An 11246-nucleotide genomic window follows, 5' to 3' on the forward strand; every position below is an offset into this window, starting at 1 on the left:
CAATTACTGCAATTTCAACAGCTCTAAAATTGAAGATAAAACTAACATTATAAATTCATACCACTCAACAGAATTGTGAGTAAAATATAGTATGTGTTACAGTGTGAACAGTGGCAGGAACATCATCTGATCTCCAATCAGTATTCCCAAGGTTTAGAGTGCTTATGTTCCCACATCTTGTTCGCCTCGGGCTTTGTTTGTTTTTCATGTAGTGGACACAATATAAAACAATGCAGGGGGTGAGATTGTAATTGCCCAGCCTAGGCACATGAATATGGTACACAGAGGAACACAAGAGTGGCTGTCCTCATGGTAGACTGCCACAAGAGTGACTGCCGGAATGTCCACCAGAGTTGTTGCCAGAGAATTTAATGTTAATTTCTCTGCCATATTTCACATCCAATATCGTTTTAGAGAATTTGGCAGTGCGTCCAACCAGCTTCACTACCACAGACCATGTGTAACCATGACAGCCCAGGACCTCGACATCCGGGTTCTTCACCTGTGGGATTGTCTGAGACCAGACACCCCGGTCAGCTGATGAAACTGAGGAGTATTTATGTCTGTAATAAAGCCCTTAAGTGGGGAAAAACTAATTCTGATTGACTGGGCCTGGCTCCCAAGTTGGTGACCCTGGCTCCTAAGTGGGTGGGCCTATGCTCTCCCAGGCCCACCCATGGCTGTGGATCTGCCCAGTCCATAGATTAGGGCCTAATTTATTTATTTCAATTGACTGATTTCCTTACATGAACTGTAACTCTGTTAAATCGTTGAAATTGTTGCATGTTGCATTTATATTTTTGTTCAGTATATATGTTGTTTAGAGGAAGTATGGAGAGAAAAATATTATTTGTTTCATGATCAGTGTAATCTGAGTCTCACATATGATTCACCTTATACATTTCATGTGATGCATTATGAGAGATCTTTAGTTGAGCAATAGGCTATAATTCATGAATTTAGCGATGGGTGCACCATATAAATAGAGTGAATTAGATTACTGATTGTAATTGCCACTAATCAAGTCTCATGGTCAATAAAATAATTACAAAAGCTATATTGATGTTCATTCGAAATGTCCTACTCAGAGACGCCACCTTAGAATTTAGACCAGGGATGGGTAACTTTGATGGGTGTGGGGCCATAAAAAAATCTGAACTGATCATGAGGGGTAGCAGTGGCTTGCCGGTCTGTGTACCCACATCTGTACATACCCTAGCCCTAAGAGAAACTTGCGAGTAAAACATTTTAGCGGCCCACCTCTTGACAGCGGAGAGAAAATAAAAATGTTTTAAAGTTAATTTCATGCAATTCTACACATCTTGACATGGGTCGGAGAAAAGATTTAGTAATTTTATAACTGAGAGAAGATTTTGTAGTTTATAACTAATTTCAAATAATTACTCATTTTGCCATGTGGCAGAGACAAACATTTGGGGGCTACAAAAAGGGCCCATTCCTGATTTAGACAAAAGCATGTCTTTAAACCAGTCTGGGGGGGCGTCGACAAACCGGAACAGTCCACTTTCTCAAAAAGGGGCATTCCAAAAAACAAATCAACTGATTTTGGCATTTAAAAAAATAAGTATATTCTTGTGAAGGCTTAAATGATTTTACATGTAGACTACATTTTTATATCAGTCATGACATGATGAAGAAGGAAAACATTTTTAACCAACAAGTGTCCACCCCTATGAGGCCGTTCTATTTTTAGTATCAGCTGTTGCAATATAAAGATTTGCTACATAGCGGATTGAATCGCGGTTATGTGAGGCGCATTCCGGTCACAAAGGTAAAATGATGGCAATGATTTGAGGTAACGGACAGAGAGAGGGATGAGGAATATTTGTGTGTGAAGTGGTTGCTGGAGCGTTCTTTCACGGCAACGGATATCATATAATATTGGTAAGTTATTGTTGAAATTGTCGTCGTTCGTTTTAGGCTGCCACCACATCGCAGCTACTTAAACATTCTTGGTAAATCTTATCAAGTTTTGTACTGTGCTTTGGTAAATATTTATCTAATTTGACTTGGGTTTTTGCAATTTAACTGTGGACTTAATTTCTTACAACATTGTAACATTGCGGGGCCTCTGATTCAAGAAATGGACGCCAATATTCCATTTGCGGAAATTGCTTGATGCAGCAAACTTCTCTAAAATATTTGACATTCAAGAAGCAACAAACATCCTTTATCCAAGGGCGGTAACTTTACAGCGGTTCCTATACATCACTGATTTAGTTAACATGAGAATAATCTTGTCAAGTTTTGTCAGGGAGGAAGTAAACCGTTGCCTAGTAGTGTTTAATCTACTTTCCGTTAGAATTATCATAATTTGCAGGGGATGAAATGAAACATCACAAGAACAAACTCTATTGATACATTTAGCTACTTTGTTACAATGTTTATACTTCACACTAGTCTTTTCAACTAGGCATGTATGAATAGATACATTATAATCATTACAGAATTTCTATTGAAGGATTCTTCAGGCACCACATCATAGGATGAGGTCACCCACCATTATGCAGCCTTCAATATATTAGTCCCTTTTAGAATCCAATTGAGTGGAAGGAGGACTTATACTCTCGTCTCTAACATATAGGCTCAACATTTCCAAGCAGTCCCATTACAAGTCAGAATGTTGAATAAACCTAATTTGGACATACTTTACCTGTTGTGTTCTTTTTTCCTTTTTTCCTTTTTTTCCTTATGTCAGAGGTGATCTGAGATAAAATATCCACAGGGAAGTGTTATTAGCCTGACTTTCAATTTGCTGGTCAGTATATGGTTCTGTTAGTTTGCAAATTAGGGTTAAGTGTCTTGCTCAAGGGCAAGACACTTAACCCTATTTGTCACCTTGACAGCTGGTGTATTCGAACCAGTGACCTTTTGGTTACTGGCCCAATGCTCTAACTGTTATCTTCTACTATTGTTTACATATTGTGCATCACGTGCAATGCATCAGGAGATTGAAAATGCAGACCGGAAATACAAGCTGACAGAGCCATATACAGACTGGTGCCCCAAGAACTCAGGTTAATATTACTTTCCTGTGGACATTTTAGCTCCTGTTCTTACCGTCAAAAGGACCAACAGCACGGACAACCGGTAAAGTTTTTAAAAAATATCATTTTATTTAATGTTCTGGCATGTAGACTTGCATCTTTTTTTAGGGTGACTTCTTTCAGACTGAATAGCCATCGTGTAACCACGGTAACAGTCTGATGTATAAGGCAACCATCAATATAGCTACACATATTCATCTGACTATTAATAGCCTAGTGAAATCACCAGATAATTCTGCAACAAGAGTGGCATGATGGTGAAGCTTTTTCACTTGTTATTCAATCAAAGAACTTGAAATGCCACTGACGGTACTGCATGTTTAATTTAAACTTGATCAAAGCAGCTTCAACTCTTGTTTTGTTTTAGAGAAGCATGTTTATTGAGCTGTGTCAACCAAATAACTCCCACAAGGTGTTACTGTATGAAATGCAACAAAGTCCACTGACAGCAGCCTGGTGAGGTAGGCCAACGTTGTTGAGGCATCTTATCTCAAGTCACAACCTACTCTTTACCAAGTTATGTACAGTCAGTCTTTTAGTAGCAAAATATGTAATGCATGAGTTCTGATCAGATTAAATGATGAGTTGACACACGTGGTCTAGAGTACCGAGCACAAAGCTGTCCATTTCAGAGTACAGAGATGTCCAGTATGTGATTGGTAAGTTTTCCTGTCTAAAGGGCATCAGTCAGCACTCCCTTAGTCATTGTTCAGCCGTCAGCACCTAGGTGAGAATCCTAGATGAGTGAGACAGATCTGAGCTGGACTTGAGTGGTAAGAAATGGTATGTATTGGGTGATCAGCGGTACTTAAAATAAAATGTTATATGTGACATGCGCCGAGTACAACAGTTGTAGACCTTACCGTGAAATGCTTACTTTCAAGCCCTTAACCAACAATGCAGTTCAAGAAATGGTTAAGAAAATATTGACTAAATAAACAAAAGTAAAAAAAGATATACAGTACCAGTCAAAAGTTTGGACACACCTATTCAAGTTATTATTATTATTTTTTACTATTTTCTACATTGTAGAATAATAGTGAAGACATCAAAACTATGAAATAACAAATGGAATCATGTAGTAAACAAAAGTGTTAAACAAATGTAGCCACCCTTTGCAATGATGACAGCTTTGCACAAGCTTGGCATTCTCTCAACCAGCTTCACCTGGAACGCTTTTCCTGAAAGGCTTTTTCAACCGTCTTGAAGGAGTTCCCACATGCTGAGCACTTGTTGGCTGCTTTTCCTTCACTCTGCAGTCCAACTCATCCCAAACCATCTCAATCTGGTTGGGTGATTGTGGAGGCCAGGTCATCTGATGCAGCACTCCATCCCTCTCCTTCTTGGTCAAATAGCCCTTACACAGCCTGGAGTTGTGTTGGGTCATTGTCCTGTTGAAAACAAATGATAGTCCCATTAAGTGCAAACCAGATGGGATGGCGTACTGCTGCAGAATACTGTGGTAGCAATGCTGTGGTAGTGTGCCTTGAATTCTAAATGAAGCACCCCCCCACCATCACACCACCTCCTCCATGCTTCACAGTAGGAACCACACATGCGAAGATCATCCGTTCACCTATTCTGCGTCTCACAAAGACACCGCGGTTGGAACCAAAATTTGGATTCGTCAGACCAAAGGACAGATTTCCACCGGTCTAATGTCTCACTTGTGTTTCTTGGCCCAAGCAAGTCTATTCTTATTATTGGTGTCCTTTTAGTAGTGGATTCTTTGCAGCAATTTGACCATGAAGGTCTGATTCACACAATCTCCTCTGAACAGTTGATGTTGAGATGTCTTACTTGAACTCTGTGAATCATTTATTTGGGCTGCAATTTCTGAGGCTGGTAACTCTAATGAACTTTTACCAAATAGGGCTATCTTCTGTATACCAACCCTACCTTGTCACAACACAACTGATTGGCTCACATGCATTTTGAGATAATAAACAGTGAGTAGCAGCAGTGTAAAAACAAAGGGGGAAGTGGTGTCAATGCAATCGTGTGGGTGGCCGTTTTGATTAATTGTTCAGCGGTCTTATGGCTTGGGTGTAGAAGCTGTTAAGGAGCCTTTTGGACCTAGACTTGGCGCTCCGCTTACCGTGCGGAAGCAGAGAGAATGGTCTATGACTTGGGTGACTGGGCCTATGACGTGACAACCTTTTGGGCCTTCATCTGACTGATGAAGTGGTACAGTATGTTTTGGGGTGTGCAGGTTGTTCCCTCTAGCTAGCTGTTCCCTTGTGAGGGAGGCAGGGAGCTCCTACAGTATATCCTTCTCCAGGGGTCTGACTGGGCCGCTTGAGGAAGGAAATGTCTTTCCTTCCCTCTATTGTGTCGAGCAGGAAGGTGGCAGGGCTGCCGTCACCAGCTGACAGCTGTTTCCTGCGGCCCACTGCCATGTTCTCTACCCACTGCCTGGGCTGAGCCAAGGCTGTGTTCTCTGAATGCATGCACAGCCTGTCCTCTGCCCTTAGCCTGTCCTATGCAGCTTGAGGTCAGGCATGTTCAAAGACATTCAAGCATATTCCCTCACGCTATCCTGCTGTTGGAGAAAGTTCTAATACTTCTAATGGTTGGGGATGACCACCACCACAGTCTGTGCTGTTTTTCAAGATAGTTGTCCTCAGTTTGCTTTTCCTTGTTTATCACCCACTCTCTTAGTGGCTTGACATGTCTTATGAAAGCTGTTGCCTTTTGCCAATACAGCATTGCGTTCATGAAAGAATTTGCTGTAATGTGTCCATGTTTTTGAAGGACCAGGTTCTTACTAAATCGCCGTAGAAAAACAGCCATTTTAAATAAAGTGTGAGATGGAAAACGTTGTCAGGCAACAGAATATTAAACCAATCTGTTCAGTGAATCTGAATTTGGAGTAGTTTTTGTGGAAGCTGGTGAAATTGCACCACCACAGTTGCTTTAGAGGCTATTCTTTCAGAGAAGTCGAGGACAATTATTTATTTTTTTCTCTCTTTCGGAAAGCCATAATTACAAAGCACAGTAATCAATATGTCTAGACCGTATTTCCCCTGCTCATAATGGTGCTGGGAGAGTGGTTGGTGCTCCATGCTATTCTGACAGTCTCATAAGGAGAAAACGGAATAGCCTACATAATAGAAGGGAGAGCCTCGCCGTTACACCACTGACTGGCTGGCTGGCTATGCAAGGCACTTCCTCATACAGACAGCCAATCAGTGACCAGCGGGTTTTCTCCAGCTCAGTCATATACAGTAAACACATTTTTATCTAAAAGACTCTGCTGCACCAGGTGTTTGGTTTATTACAGTATTATTACACACGTTGTATACATCCATTTCCTATTCTTTACTACAGCACTTTCGGCAAGCCCTTCTAGCTGAGATTGACTGAGGTGTCGATAGCTAAGCTGATGTTCTCTCTATGAGGGGCTGGTGTGTGATGCATGGTTCTGTGTACTCTGGTCTGCCTGGCTATGAATTAGCAGCAGCAGTCTCATACTCCTCATCTCTCCCTCCCTCCTCTCCTGCTGTGTTCCAGGTATAGCCAGCTGCCTGTCGCCATGGCAACCAGCAGCGCGGTGCCTAGCGACAACCTCCTCACGTACAAGCTGGTGGTGGTGGGGGATGGTGGAGTGGGGAAGAGCGCTCTCACCATCCAGTTCTTCCAGAAGATCTTTGTGTCTGACTACGACCCCACCATCGAGGACTCCTACCTGAAACACACAGAGATAGATGGACAGTGGGCCATCCTGGATGGTAGGGAGACATTTTCTCACTGTCTCTCTCTGGGTTGGGGGGGGGGGCTGACCCAATTATCAATTATGTTTAGAATTTTAATGAAACATACTTTTGTGGCACAGTATTCCCATATAGTTTCACAGATTTAGACCTATACAATATGTGCATCTGTTTGCAATTGATAGCTTGTTGCTTTTCCAATCATTCATATGAAAATAAGCAAGAAGATGATTCCCAGTAGCATCTTGTAAAAACTGTAACACTGGTACCTGTATGTGTGTAATTGCACAGTGCTGGATACGGCAGGCCAAGAGGAGTTCAGTGCTATGAGGGAGCAGTACATGAGGACGGGGGACGGCTTCCTCATCGTGTTCTCTGTGACAGACAAGGCCAGCTTTGAACATGTGGACCGCTTCCACCAGCTCATCCTCAGGGTCAAAGACAGGTGAGGCCCAGCTCTTGATAACGATGCGTGCCTTATGGGCCATACACCTACACGAGACTGCTGCTACTGTAACGAATGCCTCCGACTGGGTTTACTGCCGCAGACTTTTGTGTGTTCCCTCTAACCCTCTCACTGGTAAAGGGTTCATCTACACATGCTTTCATTTTTGTATCTCTTGTTCACGACAAAGGTAAACAAACAAGTCCTTCCCCATCCAATGTTTACATTCCAGTCAGGTTGTCAGCTGTATAGTGGTGTAACTGTACACATGTAATGTTGAATGAGATGCATCTGCTCTTCAGTCCTTCTCCTTCCTTCTGCTCTCCTTCAGGGAGGCCTTCCCCATGGTGCTGGTGGCCAATAAGGTGGACTTGGTTCACCTCCGCAAAATCACCAGCGACCAGGGGCAGGAAATGGCTGCCAAACACAATGTGAGTACAGTGTCAGCTCAGACAAGGAGTGGGGCAGCTTGATGTCTGAATCCTTTGTTTTTAATATCTTCTTTGATGCAGTACAGCGTCCAAATTGATTAATGTACACTTGATAAAGTTTGAATGGTCCCGTGTGGCTCAGTTGGTAGAGCATGGCGCTTGCAACGCCAGGGTTGTGGGTTCATTCCCCACGGGGGGACCAGGATGAATATGTATGAACTTTCCAATTTGTAAGTCGCTCTGGATAAGAGCGTCTGCTAAATGACTTAAATGTAATGTAATGTAAATGAATGGATCATTTTGGCCAGTCTTTCATGGTCTGGAAAAAGTCAGGGCCGTAGTTGAACCTGTAGAAGTCCTTTCCCCACTGCTGTTGTCAATGACTGGGGTTGTTCTATGGGCTGTGTGCTCTGGGCTGCTGTCCCTGGGAGAGAGGTTTTTTTGTGCAGGGCAGGCAGGGACGCTGACTCAGCGTTAGCTACAGGGTGTGATATAGGCCTCTGGGAAAGACTGCACGGAGGCTCTGTGGTGGGGGAGAAATCACAAATATAGCCAAGCTTGGCATTTACTGTTTTAGAACACACTATTTCAGAGGACACCACCAAGTGTAAGAGTGTATAAAATTGGGTTTGCAGATTTAAGCTTACATTTTGTTTTTACTTGCAAAATTCGCATCTCTTGTTATGAGCCAGAAAAGCATCATTAGTATTTGTGTATACCTTGTAGCACTAGCAAAGTCGGAGACTATTCCATTTTCTTGCTTGTGTACTATGTCATTTTCCTGAGAATGTTTGATCAATGTTTTTTTTTTTTCTTCACAGATCACATACATTGAGACAAGTGCCAAGGATCCCCCTATGAATGTGGACAAGGCGTTCCATGAACTAGTCAGGGTTATAAGGTCGGCCAAACTACTAGACTTGATGGCTATGTTTTAAGAATTAAGAATTGTATAGGCTTGATCATAATATTGGATTCAATTCATGCTTGACTAATAGAGAACCACCATTTTGGTTTCCCTTTGCAAACATACTGTATATAGCATGAATGCCAGCAAAAGTCTGTTAAAGGGTTGGGGGAAACTGTAACTATGTCCTGAATGAACAGACGTGTAATTTCAGAAGAATCCAGTATGTGTTGATGTTCGGTGTGGTCATATCCTGCTGGAGGGCCCACTCATCTGTTTGTCAGGCATTTAGAGTTCCACAAAGACTTTGAGGCCCTCTAGCCAAGCTACCCAAGCAGCAAGACTATCTGATTTTAACCCTCACGCTCCCTTCTCTTGTCCTTTCATTCTCTTGTCTACTCCTTCCTTTACATACCCTCCTTTCCTACTAATTATATATATTTTTTTCCTATACCCTCTTTCTCCCCCATCCCTTCTCTCTATTTTGCTCTGTCTTTCTCTCTCTTCCTCCTGTGCAGGCAGCAGATCCCAGAGAGGAGCCTGAAGAAGAAGAAGAAGAAGATGAAGTGGCGAGGAGAACGATCTGCGGGTTCTCACAAAGTCCACTGTGTCATCTTGTGATGGTGTCGCCGCTGCTAGCAATGATGTCAGAGAGAACTGCGCACTGGCAGTAACCAACAACTGGAGGGGGAATTGGGGGAGATAAGGAACTGACTGTTGACTGTTACGGTGTCAAAGAAAACCCCTCACTCCAAGGCATGCCCAAGTGGGGTCTTACAGGGGCATCATTGCCTGCCCGCTTCCCCTGATTGGTCAGAAAAAAGCACTCCAGGAAGAGCTCCTTATAAACTGACTGATTTACAGACAGTGCAGTGATGATGCTCTCCATGGAGGTGGACATCAAGGTATTCTCCTGGGTGGGGAGATGTGACGTTAGATGTTGTTAGGGACCTATGATCTGAGTGTTTGTGTTGTGGTTGTAAGTTCTCCATGGTGTTGAATGTTAAATTCTGAAACGATAAAGAGGATGATTATGAAGTATATTCTATCTGCACTAGCCACAGGCATAAGAGGATTTGGCTTTGGGGTCCTGAAGAGAAGTGGGAGGATGTGGCTGTTAGTACTTTTTATTTAAATTTTTCTGGTGGGGAATCTGGCTTGTAGGTTGAGGGGATCAGTTACTCCAAGCAACAAGATGTTAGATTTCTCTGTCTAATATGGAGTATTTAATACCTATGAAATGGCTTGTACTGTTAAAGCACTAAACAAAAAAAAGACTTTGGGGCTTGTTCATCTGGGGTGTATTCATTATACCAATTCTGTTGCAAACTCCAAACGGAAAACTTTTGCACGAAAACTACACTTTCTATTGGACAAATTCAGGTAGGTCCCTCCCTGTTTTGTTCCGTTTGGTCAGTTTGCTTCTGTTTTGGTTCTTAAATGGTAATGATTTCCATTGAAAAATGTAATGAATACACACCTGGTTAGAAATTTGCCCTTGAATGAAGGAAGTACCTTTGCACTTTGAATAGATTTTGACTTTCATATCTGCATGTGTTGAAAAATTGCAAATGATGAAAGGGAAGACATAATAGAAATTGACTGAATGTGGAAAAACTGAGCTTATCATAATTATGTCAATACCATGTAGCCCATTTGCTTGTCTCATGTCGGTTGGACAGAACAGTTTATACCAGTGGAGGCTGCTGAGAGGAGGACGGCTCATAATAATGGCTGGAACGGTGCAAATGGAATGGCATCAAACAGATGGAAACCATGTATTTAATACTATTCCGTTCCAGCCATTACCACATGCCTGTTCTCCCCAATTAAGGTGCCACCAACCTCCTGTGTTCTATGCTCTCAGCCCTGGGTTGTGTTCAGTAGGGCACACTGTAGAAAAACAGTTCGCAATGGAAAACAAAAATATATTTTTTTTATTGAAGTCCAAGTAATCAATCCATGTTTCAGTCCATTTTCATCTGTTTGGTGCCAACTGAACATAATCCTGGAGTGACCCTGCTGTACTTCACCCAGAGGTACAGTGAAAGTTCTACTTCCCAGGGTATGAAGCAGCAGACATGGTGTCTTTGGCAGTATTTTACAACAAAAAAAGAGATGTCTGAAGAAATCAATGCTATCGTATCAAGTATGTTTGATACTTTTTTTTATTGATCTGAATTTCTTCTAAGTGTTTTTTAATAATAATAATTTATTACTGTACCTGTTACCTCAACATGATGTATTATAACTGGCTGTGTCTGACTGAGCTAGAGGAAGATGAGGCACAAAACAATGGCCACTGCCTTTCTATCTAGCTTCCTTCAGGGTTTCAATAATGAATAAAGAAATACAGTATTGTGAATTAAATGATACTATCTCTGACTGTTCTTGGCTTACTTAACCTCGGAACCCGGAAACAATCTGTTACAAGAGACTGGTTGCACCCCAAATTTGCCCTGGCCGAACGTAGTGCACTGTATAGGGAATTGGGAGCCATTTGGGACTTTATGCACGCTGTCTTTACGTGTATGTTCTGTATAGTGATGACCATAACTAATATCAGCTGTCAGAAACCGTTGACTCTTAGGCGCGAAGTGTCCTGCTGTTTGTCTGTTGAAGTAGACTGTTTTATAATGATCTGTAAAATATGTATTATGATGTGCATAAAGCAGGTAGCCT

At 42.1% G+C, this 11246-nt stretch overlaps 1 protein-coding gene across 4 annotated transcripts; it reads left to right on the plus strand.

The window, feature by feature from the left end:
* The first annotated feature begins 1722 nt into the window (after positions 1-1722).
* On the plus strand, positions 1723-10934 carry LOC139546746 (ras-related protein M-Ras-like). Of its 4 annotated transcripts, XM_071355488.1 has the most exons (8): positions 1746-1905; positions 2720-2779; positions 3069-3111; positions 6582-6799; positions 7073-7226; positions 7558-7657; positions 8479-8558; positions 9083-10934. In XM_071355488.1, the coding sequence occupies exons 4-8, from the start codon at positions 6604-6606 to the stop codon at positions 9183-9185; spliced, it is 633 nt and encodes a 210-aa protein (XP_071211589.1). In that variant the 5' UTR covers positions 1746-1905; positions 2720-2779; positions 3069-3111; positions 6582-6603; the 3' UTR covers positions 9186-10934. The 4 variants fall into 4 exon arrangements, with proteins under 4 accessions (XP_071211588.1, XP_071211591.1, XP_071211589.1 ...); XM_071355489.1 differs by lacking the exon at positions 2720-2779 and having other exon boundaries at positions 1756-1905; positions 9083-9839; XM_071355487.1 differs by lacking the exons at positions 2720-2779; positions 3069-3111 and having other exon boundaries at positions 1723-1905.
* Positions 10935-11246: the final 312 nt, after the last annotated feature.

This window comes from Salvelinus alpinus, chromosome 20 (assembly GCF_045679555.1).
Source record: "Salvelinus alpinus chromosome 20, SLU_Salpinus.1, whole genome shotgun sequence".
Taxonomy (NCBI): domain Eukaryota; kingdom Metazoa; phylum Chordata; class Actinopteri; order Salmoniformes; family Salmonidae; genus Salvelinus; species Salvelinus alpinus.

What these genes read in the sequence shown, in the direction of transcription:
- LOC139546746 (XM_071355487.1), top strand. Translation starts at nt 6,604, where the DNA reads ATGGCAACCAGCAGCGCGGTGCCTAGCGACAACCTCCTCACGTACAAG. An exon ending in ATCCTCAGGGTCAAAGACAG is followed by an intron (nt 7,227 to 7,557) that starts GTGAGGCCCAGC and finishes GCTCTCCTTCAG; the next exon opens with GGAGGCCTTCCCCATGGTGC. An exon ending in GAACTAGTCAGGGTTATAAG is followed by an intron (nt 8,559 to 9,082) that starts GTCGGCCAAACT and finishes CCTCCTGTGCAG; the next exon opens with GCAGCAGATCCCAGAGAGGA.